Source organism: Rhizopus delemar, genomic scaffold (genome assembly GCF_000149305.1).
Source record: "Rhizopus delemar RA 99-880 supercont3.2 genomic scaffold, whole genome shotgun sequence".
Lineage (NCBI taxonomy): Eukaryota > Fungi > Mucoromycota > Mucoromycetes > Mucorales > Rhizopodaceae > Rhizopus > Rhizopus delemar.
Window position 1 is genome coordinate 3808015 of NW_027137828.1, and position 26023 is coordinate 3834037.

Here is a 26023-nt window from a genome sequence, read left to right on the forward strand (position 1 = left end):
ACGGAGAAATGAATATAAAAAGGAACCAGCAGTTTTAAAAAAAAAAAAAAAGTTACACTGTTTACGTGTGTGAGTTTATTTAAAACAAACATTGTTCTCTGCACTCTTTTCTCTTTCTTTTTTCTTTTTTCCGTATAAACCATGAATTTCTTTACTGATCTTGCAGATAAAGTAAGCCAGCTGCTTGAATCTTCTCCCGAAGATAAAAAGGATGATGATGATTATATTGAACAACAACTTTTGCAAGAAAAGCATCGCTATGATTCATTTGCTGCTGTCAGACATGGCGCTCAGGTCAAGTTCTTTATTGATGGACAAAACTACTGCTGGTAAAAAAAATTACAGCTTCTTTCTCTCTCTTGTGTATTAAAAGTGTATATGAAAAAGGGCTGTGTCAGAAGCTATTGAAAAGGCTACTGAATGTATTTATATTGAGGATTGGTGGCTGGTAAATATTGTTTGTGTTTTATCTTTTTTAGCATTAATTTTATTTTTATTTGTTTATAGACACCTGAATTGGTATAGTAACTTTGTGTGTGTGTGAATAAAAGGAGGACATTAACAGCATATAAAAGTATTTACGTAGACCACCTTCCAAGTATCCAGAATATCGTATTGATAGATTATTAAAGAAAAAAGCAGATGAGGGTGTCAAGATTTATATTGTTGTTTACAAGGTAAAGACATATTTATTTTATTTGCTTATATATTTATGTTATGTATAGGAAGTTGAAATGGCTTTGACTTTAGACAGTGCTCATACTAAAGCTGCTCTTCAAGAATTAAGTGAAAATATTATTGGTAAAAGAAGAAACACGATAAGTTTGCTTTTTGTAACTTGTTTTTCTTTTGTGTGTAGTTTTAAGACATCCAGATCACTCCCTTGGAGGCACATTATTCTGGTCTCACCACGAAAAGTTCGTTGTTGTTGATAATCAAATTGCTTTCCTTGGTGGTATTGATTTATGCTTTGGGTAAATACTTTACAATAGGTTAAATATATAGTTAATGTGTTTATCTCTAGTCGCTGGGATACACACGGTCATCCTCTTGCAGACTTTCACGGTGATGATCCTGATAGTGAATTGTTTCCAGGTAAATTAATAAGAATTTAAAAGTAAAAAAAAAAAGTTTACTAAGAAATGATCATTAGGTCAAGATTACAGTGATGCTCGTGTAAGAGATTTTGAACAAGGTAAGTTGTAAACCCCATGGATAGAAAACAAATATTAAAAATTGCCTATAGTCAAGGATTGGGACATGCGTCTTATTGACAAGACAGTCATCCCTAGAATGCCTTGGCACGATATGTCTATGTGTGTAGTAAGTTTTGTTTTACATGCTTTTTGTTACACGACTAATTTGTATGTTTAGATGGGAGCACCTGTATTAGACGTTTCTCGCCATTTCTGTGAACGTTGGAATTTTATCAAGCATGAAAAAGCTCGTAACAAAGACAATGTGCCTTATTTGCAGCCTCCCTTGGGTGGTATGGGCTCACAGCAACGATATATCGAAGAAGAAGCAGAGGAACATCATTACAAGAAATATCGCTATAAGCACAGAACTCATGGTGTAACAGGAACTATGCGTGTTCAAGTACTTCGTAGTAGTGCTAAATGGAGTTCTGGCGTTGAACTTGAAGTAAGTACATACTATCTTTATACGACATGTACTGATGTATAACTTTATATGCAGCATTCTATTCAAAATGCTTATATTGCTACTATTCTTAGTGCTGAGCATTATATTTATATTGAAAACCAATTCTTCAGTAACGTATTACACACTTTTGTAACCATTGCATATGAAAACTTATTTCTTTTAAAAAAGTCACTTCTACTGAAGCTGATGATAAGAATATCTTAAAGAACCAGATTGGTAATGCGATTGTCAAACGTATCATTCGTGCTCATGAAGAACAAGAAAAGTTCAAAGTATTTGTTCTGATGCCCTTGATGCCTGCATTCCCTGCTGATTTGAGCACAAAAGATGCTGCTACCGCCAGGTAAAAAAACCCCATTTTTGCAACAAGAAAAAAATAATAATGATAGAATAGATTGGTCATGCATTATCAATACATGTCCATCTGTCGTGGCCCTACTAGTATTATTGGAAAACTCAAGTCAACTGGTATTGATCCAGATGAATACATTCGCTTTTATAGTTTAAGAAGTTATGACCGTATCAATCGAAGTAAGCTTGAGGAATTATTGGTCAAGGCCGCTGGCTACTCGGATACAACTGAGCAGCAATTGGATAACATTGAGGGCCATGAAGGTGAAGAGGCTCAAATCGTCCACCATGCTGGTGATCCTGACTTTGCTCGAGATACTAAGGGTGACTTCAATGTGGATGAAGAAGTTGAGTATGGTCGTGTACCTGATGAAAGCGATGTGCGTCGCTATCGCGAACAATTTGATGAAGGTATCGCTGCTGATTCTATTGCCAAGGATGCTATGGAAGGCGGTGATCTTGAGAATGAACCTTGGGTGAATGATACAAAGACATCTCGACCAAGAGATGAAGAAGCAGAAAGAGAAGAAGCTGGTGACTATGTTACTGAAGAGCTTTATATTCATGCAAAACTTTTGATTGCCGATGGTAAGCATTAGAATAGAATGGCATCAATAGATAGGATTAACATTTAACTCTAGACAAAACTGTCATAATGGGTTCTGCCAACTTGAATGATCGTTCACAGTGTGGTGACCGTGATTCTGAAATTGCTTTGATTGTTGAAGATAAAGATGTTATTCCCTCACAAATGAATGGAAGATATGTAAGTTGTATACACTTGAATAAACCAAGTTAATAAGTGATCTATAGTATGAAGCCAGTCGTTTCGCTGCTACCTTAAGACGTAACTTATGGAAAGAACATTTGGGTTTAATCCCTGATATGCCACCTGATGAAGTCACAGATGCCATGTTACCTTTACCCACTCCACAAGTTGATACAACAGACAGTGAAGAAGACAAACAAGTGATGGATCCACTTGATGACGAAACGTTGGCTTTATGGAATTCCACAGCTAAAACAAACACAGTTGCATTTCGTCATGTATTCCATTGTGTACCCGATGATACAGGTAATAAAAAAAAAATGCTGAGCAACTAGTGCGGTATTTAATCGATAATACAGTTACAACATGGGAAGAATATAAATTCTTTTATCCTGATCCTAGTCAGACCGATATTGGACATATTCATGATCCTGAGATGTCTGTAGATGAAATAAGAGATCATTTAGGTGAAATTAATGGCCATTTGGTTGAATTCCCTTATCATTTCTTGGAGAACGTGGATCTTCAAGGTGAATCGATTCCTTTCATTGGTAATGATATTCAAGAATTATACACTTAATCTGTGTTACTCTTTTAAGATATAAACTGTTTTAATATTAAAATAAAATCATTCCATCTTTTTATTCTAAAATTCATATAAAAGAGAGGTCCTCTTTTTTTTTCTAAAAAAAAAATACAATGTGTGGCTCAGAAAAAGGAGAAAAAAATTATGAATCATCCGGAGACTCACGGAAAAAAGAAAGAAAAACGTGGAGATAAGGGACCCATTTATAAATCAGTTCTCCACATTTTTTTTCTTATTGTTTCATTAAACAATGTCAATTCTTAATAGCATCTCTTTTTTTGGTCTCTTTGGTTCAAGTACGAAATCCAAACATGATTGTTTACGTATTCCTATATCAACCGTACTCAAACGACAACCGTTTTCATCAACACCACAAAGAGTCTTTCCTAATAAATCTGCTGGTTATCAACAACAGCAACATCGATCGACTATGGATAATAATATGGGTGGTCCTCAAACTATTACAGAAAAGTCCATTCTAAGTAGTTTTCCAAGACCTAATTTAATGCCCACACTTCATTCTTCACTGTTTGGATCTAACAATAACAATACAAAATGTACAAATTGCTCTGGTCCTCATTCAACTGAATTCTGCCCTTGTTAAATATAATTGCATTCGTCGTATATATTATCAAATTACATATATTATTATTTGTTTTTCTTGTTAAATAAACCTCTTATTTATTTTATTTTATTCATCTCAAACAATATATGCAATTCAATCATACCTTTTGAAGTCATCAAATTCATCTTTAACTCTTTCAAAAAAAAAGCCCTAATAACTTGTACTTTATTATTGAATACAACCTTGCTTTTGTTTAAAACAAGTCTTTATAAATATGTTCATGACTACTTTTATAGAAGTTTGCAAGTGAATAAATTCAAATAGGAATCATATTAGAAACTGGTTATAAGGGAACATATTTTGAAAAGAACAATGCCCTGAGTTACATCCTGTGTCTGATTGTTAGATACGCAAAACCATTCTGAGTTTTAATGCAATTCTTTTTCCCTTGCCTTTTTCAAAAATAAAAAAAAGCCTAGTTTTTAAAATGGAAGGATCGAATGTAAGGGCACTGATCGGCTTCAACAATCAATGTATAAAATCATCAACTAATAATAACAACTAGACTTCTGCAGAACAGCAAGAGCGTGATTTTCAAAGCTATTTGTTTTCATTGGTACATGACATAAAAGATCAACATTTTTGGTTTTTTATTTTTTTGACATCTATAATGTATAGCTGGCTCAATCTGCAGGTTCAAAAGCACACGTTAATGCTGTCACTATTCTCGGTGCCAAAGTGACGTTACCTAGCTTTCTTGAATATGCAACTAGAAAACCACTTCAAGCAAAGACAGTAGCTGACGTTATTAATTTTTCACAAGATACCGCAGAGCGTTTATCACAGTTGGATATATTTGATAACGTTCAAGTTTTATTAGAGAATGCTTCAGATAATGATCCCTTAGCTGCACCAGATTCTATTAATGTTGTCTATAAAGTAAAAGAGAAGAGCCGATTGTTTATAAAAACAGGTACTGAAGTTGGAAATAATGAAGGAAACATGGTAAATAAGAAACAAAAAGGGAAAGAGACTGATGTGATGTGCTTATATGTACTTTGTAGAATGGAACAGTTACAGTACGCAATGTGTTCGGAGGAGCTGAATTATTGGAGACAGTGGCTTCTTTTGGTACTAGAACAAGTTCTGCTTTTCAGGTAAAAGAGAAAAAAAAAAGGAAGAAGATGTGTTTGTTGTTGACTTATTTTATAAAGTTCACCCTCGGTAAACCAGTTAATGCTTCACCCGATTCAAGAATTGATATCAATGCGCATCGAGTACTTTATAATAATGCTCTCACTTCTTCATATGAGGAATTATCTAGAGGAGGTGGTATACGTTACAAGGCAAGTAGTGTTTTTTTTTTTTTTCTCTTTTTTTTTTGAAATAACATAAAATAACTCGTATTTTATTTTTTTCTTTTAGACTCTTTCTAGATTTGGATATCATGAACTTAGTTATGATTGCTCTTGGCGTTCTATTGATCGTGTATTACCGGGAGCATCACTTAGGTAAGTGAACAAAATATTTTTTTTCTTGGAGAGCAACTCATCTTTAATCACTTTATAGTATTCGTCATGAAGCAGGACATTCACTCAAATCATCCATTAGCCATGTATTCGTTCGAGAACGCCGTGATGATATCTTATTACCTTCCAATGGCCACTATGTTCGTATTGCCAATGAATTTGCTGGTGTGTTAGGTATTGGTAATGCTCGCTTCTTTAAATCCGAAGCTGAATCACAAGTATGCCATCAATTTGGCGGAGGTCAATTACTGACAGATAAAGAGGGTAAGCCAGTAGGTGTACACCCTGGACTGGTCATCAGCGCTAGTGCTCGAGCTGGATTCTTATCTGAACAAAGCGACGATTCCAAGGCTTCTACTGTATCTGACCGCTTCTTATTGGGTGGTCCGTTGTCGGTCAGAGGTTTCAAGATTGCTGGTATTGGACCCAAGGATTATCAAGATGCCCTCGGTGGTCACCTCTACTGGGCCGCTGGTCTCAGTGCAATCGCCCCTTTACCAACCTTAGAGAGTAAACCACTTAGAGCACATGCGTTTATAAATGCAGGAACCAACATTCCATGGCAAAGAAAGACCTCTCTTCAATCTACAGCAGAAGCACTTTCAAGATCACCAAGTGTCTCTGTTGGATTTGGTTTAATTTATCGCCACAGTATTGCTAGAATTGAATTGAACTATTGCATACCTTTAACAGCGGCTAGAGGAGACCAAATTAGAAGAGGATTACAATTTGGTATTGGGCTGAACTTTTTATAAATAAACTATAAAGCAATAGACAGTGCAGAAAATAGGCCCTTAATTAAGAACAACATTTGAGATAAGTCTTCTTTTTGATGGTATTTGTATTCAAGCATACTCTTGAATACTTTTTTTTGTCCTTATTCTTTGCTTCGTTATTATTTCTATCGCGTTGTTATTTACCTTTTCACCTGTTATACACGCCATACATGCTTGTTCCACAAGACGTAATCAGTTGGAAAATGCTTTAGATTGTTTTGATGGCTGAATGTTGTTCAATAAGAGTTAAATATTGCTCTCATTTTTTGGAGAAGTTCAATAGATGTTCAAATTCCAAAAACCAAAAGCTAAAGCACAGTCAATTAAATTAAATAGCCTAAAGACAAACTTCAAAAAACCATCTGACAATCAGTCATGACGAAAAAAAGATCATTGAATATATTCTGGCAATCCTACAAGTATAACTAGAAGACTATTAAAAAAAAAAGATGACAACATTAAAAGCTAGTATTTAGACAATAGTCTAATTTCATAAGCAATGATATTACTACCAAAATTACTAAATAAACTAGTTGTCAACTTAATCTAACAGGCATTACAGCGAAATTAATGAATGGTTTTTTTGCACGTACGTGGTAAGTATGTAGAATTAAGCAAGTGATAGGATTAAATCAATCTTTTGTCTGATACTCTATAATAGAAGGGATAAGACTCACTTTGGATTACAAAGCCTGTTTATTCATAGAATAATAATAAAAAACAATTGTTCAATGAAACCAAAGTATGCACGAGTGTTTGAGTATACACTATGAATTTAACCATTCATTTATTCCAATGAACTCTTGGTTTAATACTGTATATAGTCATGCTGGCTAATTTATAATTTAATGTAAACACTTGCTCCTCGATTCCTTGTGTTGTACTCCAAAGGCAACCACTATATATTAATCAAGCCTTTGTAAGGCCTAATAGTGTAAGTATATGAAAATATAAACTTATTGACAAGTAAACCTTACTAAAGCAGATTGGTGAATGAGGAGCAAGTGCTTATATCAAATTGTATAGAAATCTGCACAATGACATGTAGCGTTTAGTCATCTGCATAACACATGTATTAATATCTATACTGTGAAAAGTATACAAACTATGGACACATTTGGTTAAGTAAAACCAGCTTTTATATTTTAAGTCATATTGAATCCTTACTCTTTATTATCATTTTATGAACAAAATAGCTTGACTGCTTTGATAAAGTCATGAATTCTAAACACGTCTATGTTTATATATGCACTCATTATAAATATATACAACGGTCATCTACAAACCACAACATTATCTGTTTTGATTAAAAAAAAGTAGTGAGTTTAACTACAGTGCCACCGACTAATTTTACTGATTTGAGAAAAATAGAAATTATTTTTTATAAATACATAGTTTATTTGATTTATAAAACATAGTAGGAAGCACATGTCTGAGAGCGGTATAAACCAAAAGAAACAGAGTATAAACGATGGAACATGCTAGTCAAGATCAAGTCTGCCCCTTTAATGGTAGCAAACTGCGACATAGCACTAGTGATCAGTTGTTTACCATTAAAGAAAGTCTATCAATAGTAAGCATCCAATGGCTACGTCAGATAACGAAGAGCACACAGCAGTTGGGGGTCCAGAGATCAGTGTTGTCAACAAAAGGAAGCCACTGAAAAGACCAGAGGATTGAGCACGCATCGTCTTGAGTAAAAGTGAAGTGTGAACTAAAGAAATTGAAAACATCTATTCATACTCTCCATTGCTTAGGACAGCGCATGAAGAGGTGTTGTAAGTCTTCAGTGTTGGAAGAGCAAAATTTATATTGTGAAGAGGTCAAACCGTTATCAAATCTTGAAAGAGACGATTGGCCATAGAGTTTATGGTGGAATAGACGATACCGTAAAGACCAGCTTTCAGGCCAAACAGATATTTTCCAAAAAAAAAAAGTGATCACTTGGATGTTGGTATTCGTGACATTATCAATTGCGGTAGAAATTGCTGTATTAGAAACAACCGTAGCGGTTTAGGCTTGTCGTGGATCCATTGCTGCTGTGAACAAAAGACATTGATCATCTAGTTTACTAGATGGTTTATTTTGATTCAGTATTAGAGGCCAGATAAGTTGATTTAGCTGGATGATACGATTGTGACTATTTCGGCCGAGCTTGGAAACCAGATGAAGGGAGAAAGGTAATAAAGGAAATGCACATCCAAAGTGGTGATCATAACTAAAAAGTTGAGACGTTTTGAGTTTTTGTGTCGTGATCGAGTGATCCAAGCATCAGCAGGAATCACGGCGAATATAGTAGATGGAGGTAAGTACAGAAATGTGGCAGGAGTACATTTTACCTGTTGTATATCTGCATATCCAAACGAATCAAGAAGCTTGTATATGCTCTGCATAAAGTTATTGGCGTGAGCAGCAGGACGGGATCGTAAGAGAGGGAAGAGTAGAGCCTGTCGTGTCCTGTATTTTATGAACGGAATCGATGTGTGTGATCTAGTATGATAAGTTGACTACAAGACCGAGGAGAGTTTTCTAGGAATCGACAAAGTCAACGTATCTGTAAGTTGTGTCATTGAGTCCGTGGGTCTAATAGACCTAGCCCATCCAATTTTCTATCTAAACATAGCTGTGTGTACTTGATCTTGGTGTGTGATATCTTGCAAGAATAAAAAGGTTATAGAATTCAACAAGACTCAAAAAAAAATTATATTTATTTAATATCATTGCATCTAGTATTTATACTCTTTTCATGAAGATTCAGTTAAATTTTCAAGATTAATTAATTATAGCTATAGATCCATTTTTAATAACCTTTTGTATAAAGATCTGTTCCTGGTTATATAAATGGACTGTTTATACTTATTAAGTTGATATATTTTTTATTTGTATCATTGCATCAGGAGCTATGTTAAAACAACTTGTATTGAATTAAAGGAGTAGAATTAATTATGACAGAATAATAAAGAAAAGAATGTAATAAATCTTTGTAAAGCATTCACTACTCTGACTTTGTAAATTGAATATGAATCGTGTTTAAAATACGTTGGAATATGATATAGATTTCAGAGAAGCATTGATAACGTGTCCAGAGAAAAGATTTCCTGTTAACTAGTAGCAATCCTGTATAATGGTATATCTAGTTAAATAACATAAACGAACTTGGTTAAATAGAAGAGAGCTCATATACTAAGTACACACTCGATAGTCATGATGTTAGTGTTGTGAATAAAACTTGATGTCCTTTTACATTGCATATAATACCTGTCCATATTATCAAATTGGGTTACATCTTTCCTAGAAGCTATCTTTCAATGATTCGTAGCAACATTTACTAGAATGTGTAAAATTCAGAAAACCACGCTTTTGTATACAATGGAGCTACTTCTAGGTAAATGATATCGATAACAGTATCCATGGAATGACACAGCAGCAACAAGGAATAAGTTCATTCATGAAAAAGATAGATTAAAAAAACTCCTCTTTATACATCGACTTATTTTCCTATAGTGCAATTACAATAACCAAATAAATATAAAACGCACACATGCACATATACACCTATATATACACAATATATATCAAAACAAAGCCAGAGCATTTCATACATCTTAATAGGTCAAAATGAAAACTGCAGTGGTAACTTATCAACAATTTGTTTATTAAAACAGATAAATTTGATAGTAACAATAAATCAAGCATAAAAGAAATGTTACTATCTTCATTGAATAAAGATTATGCCTAACAGTTATAAGTGGAATCCCTATATACTTTAAAAATTTCAATGAAAAGCCCCTAGCTATGCCTAGAAGATCAAGCTGGCGCTCTAGAAACCCATCTCCGAGGTCAACCAGTAGATGAAAGACGTAAAGGAGGCAGTATTGAGAACGTTCAAATACAGCTACAAAACAGAATAGTAAACTATTCTACGAGTGTCACAAATTACTAGTTGCATAGGCATATCTATAATCGATCCACAAGATCACTTAATTACTAGTAAGCAATAATAAATACTTGCTCAAGTTATCATCATTCTGCAAGTTAGCCTTTCAATGCAAGAACAAAATAAAAAAGCAACCATGTGGCAACGTTTTTATGTCGCTTCCAACTAAAAGTGCAAATTTGAACAGATAGAATTCATTCCTGAAGTCATTCCCAACAAGATAAAAAAAAAAAAAGGTTTTTGACCAATACATCTCTGAAAATACTGATCTTGAGTAGCTTTAATATATTATATTGTTCCTTAATTCAATACAATGCATTTATATTTTCATCATATCACATGCAGCTGCATCTTAAAGATAATAGCTTGAGTTCATGTAATAAAAAAAAAAAAAATAAAAAAAAAAAAGATAAGCAGAGAGCAAGAAAGCCATCCGGTCCGGATTGTGCCGGATCGCACATTTTTTTGTATATATGATTTTTAAAGTTATCAATTTCATCGGAAAGCGCGGATGGTTAAGTGGTATAATCTTCGCCTGCCACGCGAAGGGCCCGGGTTCGATTCCCGGTTCGCGCAGCTTTATTTTTACATTTTTATGCATGCATGGTGTGTATGTAGGGTCTCTTCCTATTCATACTGTGTTGTGCTTTTGTTCAACATTGATTCTACTTCTGATCTGCAACACTATGCTTCCTTTTTGATACTTCTTTATACAAGTGTACAAGCATACAACTTCAAGATGACTCAGAGAAGATAATAAGGAATATATCCAAAACAGAATTGCAAAATAATATACATAGTTTCAATTAAACGGTATCTGTTTAAATCAAATGATATCTTTGTTAATTACTATATAAATACTCTTTGTGATCAATCACGACAACTGTAACTTTATGATTCGAATTATTTTGTTTATTCCATTTAAAATAAAGCCGCCGAAGAAAAAAGTGTGGGGGAAAGGGAGAGATGCATTTGACAATAATAAGGTTTAAATATGCAACCTAAAATTAGCTTTCAAATGTGCAATGAAGAATATGTATAGAAAAGTATATTTTTCTTTAGAGATTGGTTTATGAAGAAAGAGGTGCTTATACCGTGCTCTTTATTACTGATCTTTGCCAATAAGATTTGACGTACTAGGCTATCTGTACATTGATTAAAGTTTCAGGGGAAAAGTAGAAAGTAGATCCCCGTACTACTTCTCGGCATGTTTGTATATTGATTAAACCTTATGTTGTACTCGGCATAAAAAGAGGGCTTAAGGAATTGTTTGTGTGTTTACATTGGAGATGATGCAAAAAGGGGTTGATCTTTTATGCAATCGGATGCCCAAGAAGATGATTCGATTTAAATATTCTTTTCATTCTATAAGGACACACTCTGCTTTAAGGCATCCCATCGTGAAGGATTTACTTTCTCAAATGAATGAACCTAAGCCCAGAGGAGGGATTGTTTACGAATGCATTCATTTCTTTTTAGATTGTCAATAGAGAATAAAATGGATGAGATGATATACATTATTGTTTCTTTTTTATTTGAATGTATACATGAACATAGAGGTTGCTTTTTGTTGAATATACAAATTGCGAGTGTATAAATAATAGAGATTACTTTAAACAAACTTTATAAGCTTAATGCTTGAATTGATCTTCAGTGACACCTTTACCCATGGCTGCTGTAGAAGACACACCACCAGTGACCATCTTCATGAGCTCATCTACATAATTAGCCCCTGACCATTTCTGATGTTGTAAGACATCGACGCCATGTTCTCTTTCTTTACGTTGAACTTGAGATACGTATCCATACATGCCACTTTCCTTGAAACTCTTTGCAAAAGTAGCTAAATCGCAATCAGTTTTCACTGGCTCATCACAAATCCAATGCTATTTACCTGAAGCCAAAGCATTTGCATGAAGACCACCCAAGGTGATGAATTGCCAGACGAAACCAAGTTTTCCCAAGTTGGTGATATAGGAACCCATGTCATTATCATTCAAACCAGCAGCATCCCAGTTAAAGGATGGAGACAGGTTGTAACATAATAAAGAACGAGGAGAGGCAGACAAGACACCCTTTGAGAATTGTTCAGCTTGAGCCAAGATGGGTTTCTTTGTTTCCATCCAGAGCATATCCGCATATTCAGAATAAGCAATAGCACGAGAAATCGCAGCCTCCGTACCACCCTCATAGCGGAAAAAGCCTTCACGTACTCTGCAGTTATCCCAGTTCCAAAAGAGGTCCACGCCATATTTCTCTTTGGCGATCGAACGAGCTTCTGCGTTGGACTTGAATCGGATCTCTTGCAAGAAGGCATCGGCCTTGGCCTTGGGCAACTTTTCAGCCACGGCCGTACCGAATCGTTTGAGACCGGCCTTGGCAACCCAGTCATCCTCGACCGCTTGAAGTTCAGGACCGGTCAGACCTCTCTGTTCGGCTTCGTGCAAGATGGTAGCCAAGGGTTTGAGATCGGGATTGGTGGTGCCGACGACAAATTCATGATCACGAGGATCAATGTTGGAGGTGATCAAGGTGGCTGCTTCAGCATCTGTACGAGCGACCACGATGTTTTCGACACCCATGATATCATACTGAGCACGGATAGCGACCAAACGGTTGATGTGCTCAGAGATAGGCACGAGTACTTTACCAGCCATATGACCACACTTCTTGGTCGAAGGTGATTGATCCTCCACTGTAGAAACATCAGTCATCATCATCACACCATGCCCCCCTCTGTTCACTTACCATGAATACCAGCCGCACCTCGTTCGACAAACATCTTTGTCAACTTCATGACGGCCGTGATACCACCATGACCTGTATCAGCATCGGCAATGATCGGTCTCAAGTAATCAATCTTGGGTGTCTTGGCTCTTTCTTGAGCTGTCATGGCCAGACGAGCCTCAAGCTGCTTTCGATCATGAAAGAGTTGAGCAAAGAAGAGATGTTCGACCTTGTTGGGTACAGTGTCCATTGGATAATCAGCAAGATCAGGACCAGGTTCATTTGAAGTGGAAGCAGTAGAAGAACACTGCCAGCCGGAAACATAGACTGTGTCAAGATGAGGAGCCATCTGGGTGACTTGGACAGGATCAAGAGCACCAAAGGTATGAGAGGTCGTACCGTTGGCTTTGTTGGATTGAAGGATAGACCAGAGTTTCTTGCCTTGAGCATCCGAACGATAAGTTGTGGGAAATGTACCTCGTTTGGATACGATGGATTCAGCAGTGTAAGGACGTTTGACGAGTGCAAAACGAGGGGATGCCCACCACTGCTTGACTTTTTCAACTTCTTGTTGGAAAGCAATCAATTCTTCATCTTGGAAAGTCATTTTTTTTTTATATTTCTTGTTGAAAAGAAAAGAGAAAAAGAAATAAAATAAAAAGTGATTTTATAGAACGAATTTGATCTTCAGATGAGGGGAGGGGGGTCGAGTGGAATGAAGATGACGCTTTTCTGTTGATATGATTTGCATCTCACACGTACATGTTGATTGCATGTGAATATTTGAGTAAAAATTAATTAGGCATATGCTCTATTTGTCATGAATTTTATTCCTGTGTGATTTCATCCGCTTTGTTTATTTGTACTAAATCATAATAAATTGTATTTTATAAACCATAGATCCATTGGTTCTCTTTCTATTTCATATTCTGTGTGGGAAATTTAAGGAGGCTAAACGATTTGCAGATGTGTGTGTGTGTAGAAAAAGGAGAAGAAATAAAAAAAAAAAAAAGGGAGCCTGTGGATAATAACAAAATAATAATAAAAAAGCCCAAGGTTTTATAATTTGATTAAACTCTTTTGTGATTATAACATGGATTTTCTTTTTGTTTTGTTTTTCAAAATAAATAATAGTTTATGCAGAAAATGAATTTTTATACAAGCATCTCTCTCTCTCTCTTTCTCTTTCTCAGACCTGAATTCATTTTTTATGACTTTTTATTATTTAATACGATCCTTAATGACAGTGGATGATGACAGAAAAAAAAAAAAAAAAAAAAAAAAAAAAAAAAAAAAAAAAAAAACGACAACTCATTAAAAAAGGAAAATGATTAAATTACGCATAAAAAAAAAAGCATAAACAATTAGCCTTTAAGACAGAAAGAGTTGGATTCAATTCTCAACAGAAATCCCTTTGATTTGACACTCAGACAGAAAACATGAATGTTCACTTTGTTCTCATCCAACCCTTTTCACATATAAATTAAAAAAGGACTGCACGTGATTCCATATGACAAAGTCTATTTCACTCCCTCCGACACATCGCCGGCCCTGTTTCCGTATTTTCCCCACTTTTTTATATCTCATCACATGGTGTGTACAGTGAATGACTAAAATGGTAAAGAAGTAGATTCTATGCTTTAATCTTCATTTAATTCAATTAATTCAGTTTCTGCTTGGACCATATAAGCCCTATTGACTTCCACTTGATTCTCAATTTCAATCTCCTCAATACTTCTTGCCATCCTTGCTTCTTCTTCTTCATCAAATACTTCAATATTACCAATCTCGGTAGGATCTCGAGCAAGACGTTCTTCTTCTTCTCTTTGTCTACGCAACTCTTCTTCTTCCAACTCTTGCTCTCGTTTTCTTCTTGCCCTTTCTTCTTCCTCACGCCTTCTTCTCTCTTCCATCCTCGCCTTCTCCTCTCTTGCCTCTGCCTCTCTTTTCATCTTTTCATCACAACCCGTCAAACGACCCAACAGGGCATGGATCTCCTCCATCACAGCACGCTTCTTGTCCTTTAACTGGTTGGCTAGCTCTCTTTCAAAATCAGTCGCTTCCACATCCTTTTCGCCGACAATCAACGTCAGAGGTCGTATGGCCTCTGCTTGTGCCAACAGACCCAGCAAACGTTCACTCGCGTATGCCAACGTCTCTTTTTTTCGTTCAAAGGTCTTGTCGTCACAGTCTGCTTGGATGCTAGACTCTACAGAATCAACATCCGACCTGATCCTCTTCACCTCTTCTTCTAATTCACTCAACACACCCATCGTACTGCGTTCGGCGCGTCTGGCTGTCTTTTTCCGTCTTACTTTTCGGTCATCTTCCACAAGGTAATAAGCAAGTCCTGAACCTAATGCAGCAAGTAAAGCAGCAGCTATCCCGTACACGATTAAATCTTTTTTTTGCGTCATTCTTTTTTTAAAAAAAAAGGGGAGATTCTAAAAAAATTTTCTCGAAAAAAAAAAAAAAAAATAGAAACTTGAGAGATAAACAGACAAGCACGTCTCCATAAAAGAATACGTTCGGAGTTCCTGTATTTCATGATACGACTTTGTATGCGTTCATGTTGACAAGTTGAGTTTTTATATCTATTTTTTACAGCAAATATGGATCAAGAGGAGGGTGTATACAAAGAGAGAGGATGTTATGCTTGGATGATTGCAAATGAAATAGATGCATAGGTTTAATATAAACAGAGGGTATAAGCCTATAGATATTGACAGTTTCTAATCCGAATAACCAAAATTCCATATTCTGGCTGTAAAGTCTTCGGAGCAACTAGCAAACTTGAATGATGTCAGTTAATCATACATCAGACAGTGGATCGACTTACTTGATGGGTTGTGAATTTACTCCAAGAGACACCCGTCACCTTTCTTGTATGTCCCTCATATCGAAAAGGCTGTCTTTTCGGCGCATCTAATTCCCACACAAAGATGTCTTTATCATCCGAACCCGCCATGACAAAATGATCATCGGCTGAGATCGATATCCTGATATCGAATCCTCCCAGCTTAAACTCTGGGTCAGTCAGCCGTGTCGCGGGCTTGGTGAGATCGACAAGGTAGTGCATATAGATACTGTTGTCTTTACATGCACTCAACAGTCTTGTTCCACTCCGATCCATCTTCAAGTCCGTCACACCGTATCTTCTTCCTCCTTCACTCTCAAACACAGTGGACTCTAATGCCTGAGCGCTTCTACATGTCCTAATGTCCCAAAGCTTGATCGAACCATCTGCACTTCCAGAACTAATCACCTTGGTTTCTTCTCTATTCACAAACAGTGCACAAGTCACCGATCGAATGATCTTTTTAAATACATCTTAGCTCCCTTTTTTTTTATTTTTTTCCCTTTCTTACATTCGGTTCTACGTGGGATGTTCTCGTCGTCTTTGTATTCTGTCCATAGTCATGTGCATTGGAGATGGCCGTAATACAGTTATAAACAGGCGCACTGGGCCCATCTTCCACTATCAGAAACAGTTGGATCCAACTCTTCTTTTTCTCTTTCTTTTTTTTTTCATACCTGAATCCATCGCTGGCTTTTGGTTGAATCGAGTATCCCAAATACGAAAAGATCCATCTTTGGATCCTGTGACGAGTAAATCTAATTTTTCACAGTCCATCAGTGCGTTTCTCTTTTTTTTTTTTTATTATTCTTACGTTCGTTGTAGGGATGCCAATTGACTGATTTAACAACATCGTCATGTCCAACAAAATCAGCCAAACTGGATCTTGTTTCTGTATCCCAAAGTCGAACAAGTCGATCGTGCGATGCGGTGAGAAGCATGGTATCGTCTTGACTCCACTTGACGTCAGAGATACCATGTCGGTGACAATAGAAAGAATGATGGTATTGTGAGTGGTGAATGTGGTTATCCTTGTCGGTGCGTAGCAGAGACAGTCGACCTTCTTCATCGCCAATCGCTACCAAATGACCCTCGTGGGCCGAATGAGCGAAATCGCAGCAAAACGGTGTACAGAACTCGCTGTCTGGGAACACGAATTGGTAGACATCATGGCTGGTACTTTTGAAGAGAGGTAAAATCTTGTGAGGCGATACTTTATAAACTGTTAGTCTTCTCTCCAAGGAAGCGAAAGGGAACATAAAAACCTTTGATCTTTCTACCAAATGATCTGTCTCCCTTTAACGATCGAAGCTTAATCGCTCTGTGGATCGTGAGATCGGATACAACCGCTTGTTTCTTTTTCAGTTGGCTTGAGGTATCTGTCATGAATGAAAAAAAAAAAAAAAAAAAAAAAGGAACGCGCAAAAAAAAAATTCAATTTTTTTTTTTTTTTTTTTTTTTTCGTGTCAAGTTTCAAAATTTTGAAGGGCGATTGGAGGAATTAAAAAAAAGATCCTCTTTGTCCTTGGTATTATTTGAGTTTTTGCTTTGAAGAGAGAGATGAATTGGACTAAAACTAAGATTACGAATTTTTAAAAGTACACTACTTGCTGTTCTTGAAGAGAATTCACCTGAAAATGAATACAACAATCACACACAACATCATAAAGTGTCCCCCTCCTTTTTTGTTTTGACGAATGAGCTTTAATAAGGATATACGTTTTTTTTAAAAAAGAGAGAGAGATCCTAAAGAGTATAGAAGCATCAAGAGGGAACAAAAAAAAAAAAAGAGAAGAGGGGGGGGGTATATCAAGCAGTTAAAGTTCTTCTTCACCTAAAACCTGACGGATGCGATCCCTCAAGGCTTCAATCGCCGCTGTCTTCATCTCCAACACTTCATCCAGATTATCCAAATATTCAATAAACTCACTCGACGTCTTCAGCTCATCCCTCAGCGAGCTCTTTTCCTCTCTTCTGCTCGACAGACCCAACGAGAAATTCGCGAGGAGTTTGGTCTCTGCCTTGGAATATTCCGTCACTTCCCGTATCTGGGCTCGGTGAAAGCGCAGGATGGACTGGATGGTGTTGGGATCAAACAGGAAGCAGTCCTCGACCGTGCTCGGGACTGGCGGGGGGAGAAAGCTGGCGGGGGAGGAAGAGAGGAGATCGACGGGCTGTCGCTTCATGTGCTCATGGGGCAGTTCTTGGTCGAGGATGTGGAGGTCGCTGTCACTGGGGAAGTGATGCAGGAGCAGATCGTCTTGGTCAAACTCGTCCGAGACCAGCAGGTCCTCTTCGGGTTCGACTTCCTGAAAGCCTTCGAAGCACGCGGCGGGGGCCGGGGGACTGCTGGCCGTCGTCTTTCGCGTGTCCCTTTCGCCCTTGAGTTCCTTGACGCGATCGGCGTATCGGAGCGTGTTGAGGGTATGCTCACTGTTGGACTGGTTGGGCGAGATGGTGGCGATCATGCAGGTACGTGAGTTACCGACAAAAGAATCCTTCAGGACCTGGGTCAGTTTGCTCTGTCGAAAGGGCGTGTGGCGTTTGTCTTGGTCCAACGCACGGATACACTCCTTCAAGGCCAGCAAGCTCTTGTTGATCTCGGCGCCTTCCATCCTCGTCTTGACATCCGCATCCCCTCGGTCCGCTCCCCGCTCACTTCCGGCCAGGTCAATAAAACTGAGCTTGCCCACGATCTTTTTCCGATTCTTGGTCGGCCGGAGGAGGATCTGGAGGACGGCATGGGAACGAGAGGAATCCGAGTTGGCACCGGTACTGCCCGTGCTGCGTGCTTGGCTGCCGTATTCAAAGACCTGCATCAGATCCTGTACGTTCTTGATCACAAATTCCTTGAGACCCACAATCACCACATTCTGCTTGCCGTCCTCTCTGGCAAATAACTTTTTGCGTTCGTTCAGCAGGTCGTACAGTTGGCCTTGATAGATTTCGTAAAAACCGATCCAGGCCGAGAGATGCTCGTATTCGGGTTGGTGGATCCAGTGAAAGACATCCCGAGCGGCCAGGACATAAAGACCATACTGTGGATCGAGCATGGTATAGGTCTTTCCTGAGCCTGTCTGACCACTTGAAAACAGTTAGTGATCTTGTGTTGACTCGATCCAGTTCACTTACTAGGCAAAACAAGTCGCCTTGCCACCATCAAATACATATTTCACTAACGGTTGAGCTGTCCTCTGATAGATCTTGTCATTCTTTTCATCACTGTCAAATACATCATCAAACGTAAAACTATGCTGTTCAATGTACTTTGTCAAATCCACTTTCATCCTATCCTCGTAAAAGGAGAAGGGGAAGAGGTTAATCGATCACAATAAGAAAAGGAGAGAGAAAAAGTTTACTTTGGTTCTTGTATATTAATACTTCTTATCCCGCAAGTAGGAGCAATGTCTTTTTCTCCTCTCTCAAGCTCCTTTTTATTCAAAGGCCTCTTTCTCACACAGACTCGGATCTTTTGATTCAGATCACTTGGCTGACTGCTGTTGGCCGTGGTCAAGCTGGGCTTTTGCTGAAATCTGGATTTGATGGGCACACCATACGAATCCAGCAGTGGATTGGCCTCTTTTCGAATCTCACACCTTTCCTCTTCCTCTTCTTCCTCTGTCTCTGCCTCCTCTTCTTTGTCCGCCAGAGGAAAATGAAATCTTTCTCGGTCATACAAGAAATCAGGTTTGGCATCAAAGGATGTCAGGGTACGTGAACGAGTTCGGGTGGGTGTGATCGGTGGTGGCTGGCTGCTGATCTGGGTGCTACTGCCCCGTCGAGTGATGTCCGAGTTTGGCGGAGATCGATGTTTGTAAGGGTGGATGAGATTGGACGTTTTCAAGAGTGGAGAGACAAGTCCGTTATCTAAACTGGGCGTTTCTTGACGTAAACTTTGGACGAGCTAAAGCAAAAAAAAAAAAAAAGGGAGTGAGTGCTTGGAGGGTCGGTTGAGGTTGCTTTACGTGAAATAATTTTTTTCTATCGGCTACTGAAGTAATGCCTAAACTACTGTATTCTTGAAGTGAAAGCTATTTATTCTTGTTTAGTATTTTACTGTCGTCTTGTTTTATTCGTTTACTTGTGCAAGTATTTCTAACTGAGTGATGCCATTCGCAGAAAAACTAGATTTTAAAAAAAAGTTGACAAGATGAATTCAAAAGATGAAACAACTGGTACCTGGAATAATACTAAAATTAAACAAGGTGAATATCACGTTTCATTTTCCCTTTTTTTCTCGTCTTTCTTACTTGATCAAGTTCAGCTTTTTTTAAAGTCTCCAACAATAACGTTGACATTTTTTATAAAAAGTATAAAAAAAGGGGAGAGAAAAAAAAAAGGTGTTGGTGATTTGTGTACCAAGCTATCATTTCATGCTCCGTCATTTTCCATGTAAAAATGAGTACATGAAAGGAGGAGTAATGATGCATGAATAGATTAAAAGAAGGATTAGAAACGACCTGTTTTATTTCATTCACTCAAGTCAAACAAACGCGTCATGAACGAATCGATGAGAGCCATGGTCTATTCGGAATAGTTTCCGTAATCAATTGGTTTGTGTTCAACATGTGCATTGGATTTACAAAAATAAGCCCAAAAAAAAAAAAAAGCTTGATGACGCTTGTCTACAACTCACCAGCAAAAGAAAAAAAAAAGGGGAGAAGGACTCGAATCAATGATGTACTTCAACCGCTTGTTTTTTTTTTTTCCAATCTCTCTTCAACTTGACCTATTTTATTGTCTCATTCACTTTCTTTCTCACTGGGCTGACATGGAACACTTTATCTCATTCCATCCTCTTGTCTTTCAAAAAGTTGTGTTTGATCCTTTTTCTTGTATATAAAAGAGTCAGTGTGAATGATGGATAGAACTGTAAAGTTGACAAGATGTAATCATTTCTTGCATTTTTGTTATTGCCACGATTTGATCATCTTGCTTTAAAAATAGTCCCTTCCCCTTAACTGACAACTCATGTTCTCAACAGCCTGAAAAAAGGATGTGTGTGGTTATGACCCGGTAGAGGCCATTACTGACCATTGTGCTTCAAAGTCTGTCATGCTCACAAAGGCACGTAAAGAGGCAGGGTGGAACGGAGCAAGGGTGATTTGGTTGAATGAACCCAGGATTCTGCCTTGTTAACCACACTGATTTTAAAAGAATGCTTGCTTTCAAATCAAGTAGGTAGTTCATGCCGAAAAGAAAGAGCTTTTCACACGCAGTGCGCTCAACAAAGAGTGGGTTCATGTCCAATTGATCGGTAAATTGTATCTTTATTTTTTTTTTTATATCGTCTTGGTCTTTTACTGATAGAGTATATGAAGTGTCAGTGTCAGTCATCAAAACATAAACAACATAAGAATAAAAGCGCTTACCTCCGAAAAGTAAAGCAATCATCGATTGCAGCCTAGTTCTGCTTCCTTTTCAGAAGAGAACGGCAATAGTTTTGTATACAGTGTTGAATTGACTGTTGTTTAGAAAGGCTTAATGAAGCCGGGAGTATGACCATGTCCATGAATGAAAGAGCAAATAGCGAAAGAAGAGGACCAGATAGCAAAAGAAGAGGACCAGATAGCAAAAGAAGAGAACCAGAGAGCGAGACAATAAGTTTTTTTTTTTTCTTTTTACGCATGTTTTTAAACTAAAAGAAAAAAAAACGATGAATAAACAAAACAAGTCTTCCATTCACTCTTTTTAAATGCCTTCTTTTCTTGGAACACGACGCGTACCCCTGTTTTATCACTTTTTATCTTATCAGGTCAGTTATGGTGCAAAAATTGATTGTTCTTTAACATTTGTTTGAAGCAACTTATACAAAAAGAGGATAAGGTATAAATGTAATTCTTGCATTAAAGTTCAAAACTGCATCTGCCTCTTCTATATGCTTGGCAAAGAAGCAAAGAGATGTCTTCTTTTGTAGTTTTTAGAAGGAACCTGAAATAAGATTTACCTTCTCAGGGTTTGAACATTTATCACACTTTTTTTTTAGTTTAATGTTGGACAACAAAAAAGCTTTGTGTAGTGTACCTCATATCTTTCTATTCTTTAATATGACCTTAGTGTTCTTTTTTCTCAGTCCTTTCTCAGTTGCAACGTTAACATCGTTGATACTGTTGGCACAAGATGAAGTTTTAGATTTTACTTGTATAAATAAATCATAATTTATTTTCCCAAAGAAAAACAAAACAAAGTAAAATGATAAAGACTAGTAAACTTCGACTATATCATAATTAGTGTGATAGATCAAAAGTCTATTGTAAAAGAAGATGGCAAGATATTTCTAATCAGCTCTCCCTTAGTCTTTTGTAACGATATATCGCCGTCTGTATTCATTAAAAACCCGTGACTACACAGGAGAAGGAGCGTGTTAAACACCTTAAAGCCATAATTGCAGACGTAAAAAAAGTCTGGAAAACGCACATTTATACACTTTTATTTCTTCTCAATAAACTAGTTTAAGCACTTTGAACTCAACAAATATTAATCAGAATGAGTAGCCTTTGTTGATGGCTTCGTTGACTTTGTCTTATCTCTTTAGATCATGTCAATCTTTTAGACGTTTGAATCTGTCTTTGGGTAATTACTCTCCACTGTCAAAAGCTCGATTTTGATAAGTCAATATTAGGACCTGTTACGATGAGACCCGACAGGTGAATACTTTAGTTTTTTAACAAGTATTCTCATTTTTTGAAGTGATAGGACTCATCAACACTTGAAAAGGAAATTGCTTTATAAAATTTTGTCGGAGGTAAAAAAAGCATGGGTCTCATTGAGTCCTACGAGCCATATACTGCCATTCCACTGAAAATCAAATCCCGATCATGCAGATCGAACTTTGAGGGTCTTTTATTTCCTTTTGCATCCTTTGATCCAATAAAAAGAGGATCTAACCCATTTTTTCTTTACAATAAAAAGTAATTTGTTGATTTCATGAAAGCAGAATCTATCCACACTCAATTTATGTTGACTTCAAATCGTCCAAAGGCGTTCAAGCTGATTTTTAAAGAGTCTTTTAAAGTACGTGATCCTCCCCTCTTTCATGTGTGATAAATGACTCGTCTTTTGTATGATGTCAAGAAGAGAGGTTCTTGATGTAGTGCAGTCTTTATGAAAAAGACACTTGTCCTTTCAATACAAACCATCGTGTTATCAAACACAACTCCTCGAGTATTGAGTTGCACTGATCCTATCCATGATTTGAAAAAACATAAAGTCTGATGTATGTCAAAAGGGAATCCAACTGTGCTGTAAAGTATTTCCTTTGTAAAAAAAAAAAGTGTACGCTTGGCTGAATCGATAGCGAGTCCACAGGGTGGCTTTTTCCGACGGGTTGATCACAGCGTACTGCAACTCCCCCGTGCAACGATCGTTAAAAGTAAAGAGAGTCAACCTTTTGCTCCAAGACATGATCCAAGCAGATCTAATCGTAAACGGCACATGGTTTGTGAGTGAAAAGGGAGAAAAGAAAAAGACGGCTTTTATGGGAAAGGATCTTTTTGTGGGTAGGAGGACAGGTTTAAATCGGGATTTGAATAGACATTTCCCCCCTTTTTTCTGTTTTAATGAACAGAGAGTGGTTTTGATAAATAAAAGCAAATGAAACAAAGTCTATTGTTTTTATGATTCAGATATTTAAGGGTTTACATAACAAAAAGAAAAAAAAAAAGTCAGTTGATGCTTTGACGAATAGTAAAGCACTTTTTGAGAGGATGTGAAAAGGGAATGCATTTTATCTACATCACGCGTGATGGATCATTCACGAAAATAAATGTCACTGTCGGCGTCGATTCCGTCTTAAAAATAAAAAGGTAAAAAGGAAGACGCTAGAGGAACGAAAGTGTTTTACACAAATTATTTCATCATTTTCGATGGAGTCTTCGCGTCATCAACAAGAGGGTTCTTTCAACCCCATCTTTCCTTTCTCGTCTTCTTTTTTTTTTTTTTAAAGAAAAAAAAGGGGAGGGAATCACTTTTAAAAAACAAACAAAATGAATTCAACGATTTCATTGTGAAAGAATAAGACTTGCTTTTTTTTTTTTTTTTTTTTATTTTTTTTTTCTTTGTGTAATGGCTTTGTACTCCTTTTTGTTGTGAATGACAGTGCTTCCTTTTTCGAGATGAAAACCGTAAAAGAACAAGTAAAAAAAAAAAAAAAAAAAAAAAACTCTTTTTTTGCTTGTTTCTTTTCAACATGTTTAAACTATTTTATCAAGTTTTTTTTTTTTTTTTTTTTTTTTTTATCTTTTCTCGAAAATGGATTGCATACATTGTGTAAGGTGAATGTGTGTGCAACCCTATTTTTGAGCAACGTAAACTAAAGTGCTGGTGAAGTAACCCGGGGCTAGTGTTATTAAACATACGATTTCTATTGAATAAAATAAAGGGTTGCTTATTTACTATGAAAGAGGGAAAAAAAAAAAAAAAAAAAAATGAATGACTTTTGTTTCATGCAAAAAAAAAATAAGAGTGATTTAAAAAAAAAAAAAGATGAAACAAGCATACATCAGCATAAGGTAACTAGCTTGTCACACGATATTCTATTATAAATAACGATTCATGTCATTTTCTCTTCTTTTCTATTTCCTCAGTAAAAATCATGGCTTTTCATATTTTTCAAAAGGTAGCCAACGTTGTCGTTTACCTCTTTTTCCTTTCTGCTACTGTTTACTCTGTCGTCGGTCCTTCCCCTAACGAGGGTGAAGCCCACGAAGGACAAACATATATCACTCCTTGTAAGTGAACGCATTTGGAAATAAAGAAAGTTGCTTACATTTTCTATAGCCTACTGGATTTCTTATATTTGGACCCTTATTCACTTCCTCCTCGGTGGTTTCGTTATCTATCAGTGGACCGAACCAGCCCATGAAGCTGCCATTCACGGTGTAGGCTGGCACTTTGTTGTCTCTGTCGTCCTTAGTTCCATCTGGCTTGGTCTCTTGGTAAAAAAAAAAAAAAAAAAAAAAAAAAGAGAGAGCGTGGGATTATTAATGTATTTTCCGTAACATAGAAAAGTGGTCATTATATCATTGGTTTCATCTTTGTCCTTCTTACGGCTTCCTCTGTTTCTTGTGTATTCTGTAAGTGGGATGATGAGATGAAGAAGAGAGAGAATAACATGTATTGTAGATAAACTCACAAAGGATTATCCTGCTACAAGCTGGTTGGAAAAGATCTTTATCCATGCTCCTTTCTCTTTGTGGCACGGATGGATCGTTTTCTCTGCTGTCGTCAACCTTTTCCAAGCCTTCACTGGTCTCAAAGAAGACGGTCCCTCTGTCTGGATTCGTATCTTGGTCATCCTTGCCCTCCTCTTCTTGACCTCTACCGCAGTTGGTTACGTTGAATACAAGAAGCACAAGGGAGACATCACCGGTGCTCTCGTCATCGGTCTCGGTCTCTTGGCCATCTTCACCAACCAACACGATGCTTGGATCCACTGGTCTGCTTTGACTGCTGCCATCATTACTCTTATCTACCCTATTCGTCCTTATGCCTTCAAGCTCGTCGGACGTGAATCTAATGCTGAAAACGCACCTCTCCTTGGTTAAACCTTGGTCTAATTCAAACCCCATTCTCTCTTGTATAAATAATAAAAAATATATTTATATGCAAAAAAAGAAACAACTTTATTCTTCCTTTACACGAGCAGGATTTAATAATTTGAATGCACTTTGATTAATTTCTGCTTTGGTTCTAGAAATACCCTCTTTATCCGTGTAATCCACATAGCGAAGTGTGCCTTCAACATAAACCAAGTCACTATTCATCTATCAGTACACATTCATTCTCTCTCTTTTCATCCTTACCCTTTCTTGACCTTTGAAAACCAATCAGCCTTTGTCCAATAAGTGATTTGATGCCATTGTGTACGTTTAATTAAATTTTCTTTTAAAAAACAGGTTTATATTTTCTCAAGCACACACATTTTTTTTTTTTTACCTTCTTTATCTACTTTGGTTTCTGAAGTAGCAAGTGTATAGTTATAAACACGACGGTCTTGAAATTCATTGGAGGTGGGAGTAGAACCAATACGACCAATAAGTTGAATCTTGTTTACTATTTTACTTTAGTTGACTTATTTCTGTACAAACCACTTTTTCTTACAATCTCGGCGAATAGCAGATTGAGAGAAAGACTATACAAGATATTTTTTTTTTCTATAAGAAAAAGAACAAGACGATTGACCCTTTTTTTTTCTTTCTTTCTTACTCTAATAAACCTGAGAGAAGAGTGAGTTGTTGGACGAGTAAAGGTTGACATGAAA

At 36.9% G+C, this 26023-nt stretch overlaps 9 protein-coding genes and 1 non-coding gene across 10 annotated transcripts; 5 read left to right on the forward strand and 5 right to left on the reverse strand.

The window, feature by feature from the left end:
- Window positions 1–734: 734 nt before the first annotated feature.
- On the forward strand, window positions 735–3365 carry RO3G_03728 (uncharacterized protein; the record flags this gene model as incomplete). Its single annotated transcript, XM_067658318.1, has 12 exons — window positions 735–801; window positions 860–974; window positions 1025–1095; window positions 1154–1195; window positions 1247–1323; window positions 1375–1644; window positions 1699–1774; window positions 1834–2008; window positions 2060–2604; window positions 2658–2782; window positions 2830–3091; window positions 3145–3365. 12 exons carry the CDS (start codon window positions 735–737, stop codon window positions 3363–3365), a joined length of 2046 nt encoding a protein of 681 aa, XP_067514419.1.
- Window positions 3366–3621: 256 nt separating this feature from the next.
- On the forward strand, window positions 3622–3975 carry RO3G_03729 (uncharacterized protein; the record flags this gene model as incomplete). Its single annotated transcript, XM_067658319.1, has 1 exon — window positions 3622–3975. One exon carries the CDS (start codon window positions 3622–3624, stop codon window positions 3973–3975), a length of 354 nt encoding a protein of 117 aa, XP_067514420.1.
- A 448-nt stretch (window positions 3976–4423) lies between these two features.
- RO3G_03730 (uncharacterized protein) lies at window positions 4424–6220 on the forward strand (the record flags this gene model as incomplete). The annotated part of the gene is made up of 6 exons (XM_067658320.1): window positions 4424–4438; window positions 4615–4941; window positions 5001–5093; window positions 5151–5291; window positions 5362–5447; window positions 5506–6220. The coding sequence occupies 6 exons, from the start codon at window positions 4424–4426 to the stop codon at window positions 6218–6220; spliced, it is 1377 nt and encodes a 458-aa protein (XP_067514421.1).
- A 4463-nt stretch (window positions 6221–10683) lies between these two features.
- On the forward strand, window positions 10684–10754 carry RO3G_19038. The gene has a single exon. It is a non-coding gene; the product is annotated as a tRNA-Gly (tRNA).
- A 1055-nt stretch (window positions 10755–11809) lies between these two features.
- RO3G_03731 (isocitrate lyase) lies at window positions 11810–13512 on the reverse strand (the record flags this gene model as incomplete). Its single annotated transcript, XM_067658321.1, has 3 exons — window positions 11810–12021; window positions 12073–12873; window positions 12927–13512. 3 exons carry the CDS (start codon window positions 13510–13512, stop codon window positions 11810–11812), a joined length of 1599 nt encoding a protein of 532 aa, XP_067514422.1.
- Window positions 13513–14545: 1033 nt separating this feature from the next.
- RO3G_03732 (uncharacterized protein) lies at window positions 14546–15178 on the reverse strand (the record flags this gene model as incomplete). Its single annotated transcript, XM_067658322.1, has 1 exon — window positions 14546–15178. One exon carries the CDS (start codon window positions 15176–15178, stop codon window positions 14546–14548), a length of 633 nt encoding a protein of 210 aa, XP_067514423.1.
- A 416-nt stretch (window positions 15179–15594) lies between these two features.
- Window positions 15595–17021, reverse strand: RO3G_03733 (uncharacterized protein; the record flags this gene model as incomplete). The annotated part of the gene is made up of 4 exons (XM_067658323.1): window positions 15595–15618; window positions 15745–16221; window positions 16274–16383; window positions 16577–17021. The coding sequence occupies 4 exons, from the start codon at window positions 17019–17021 to the stop codon at window positions 15595–15597; spliced, it is 1056 nt and encodes a 351-aa protein (XP_067514424.1).
- Window positions 17022–17579: 558 nt separating this feature from the next.
- On the reverse strand, window positions 17580–20060 carry RO3G_03734 (uncharacterized protein; the record flags this gene model as incomplete). Its single annotated transcript, XM_067658324.1, has 6 exons — window positions 17580–18846; window positions 18895–18984; window positions 19122–19666; window positions 19728–19793; window positions 19863–19886; window positions 20013–20060. The coding sequence occupies 6 exons, from the start codon at window positions 20058–20060 to the stop codon at window positions 17580–17582; spliced, it is 2040 nt and encodes a 679-aa protein (XP_067514425.1).
- Window positions 20061–24355: 4295 nt separating this feature from the next.
- RO3G_03735 (uncharacterized protein) lies at window positions 24356–25307 on the forward strand (the record flags this gene model as incomplete). The annotated part of the gene is made up of 4 exons (XM_067658325.1): window positions 24356–24491; window positions 24541–24698; window positions 24767–24836; window positions 24886–25307. 4 exons carry the CDS (start codon window positions 24356–24358, stop codon window positions 25305–25307), a joined length of 786 nt encoding a protein of 261 aa, XP_067514426.1.
- A 78-nt stretch (window positions 25308–25385) lies between these two features.
- On the reverse strand, window positions 25386–26019 carry RO3G_03736 (uncharacterized protein; the record flags this gene model as incomplete). Its single annotated transcript, XM_067658326.1, has 5 exons — window positions 25386–25518; window positions 25566–25644; window positions 25699–25815; window positions 25864–25894; window positions 25969–26019. 5 exons carry the CDS (start codon window positions 26017–26019, stop codon window positions 25386–25388), a joined length of 411 nt encoding a protein of 136 aa, XP_067514427.1.
- Window positions 26020–26023: the final 4 nt, after the last annotated feature.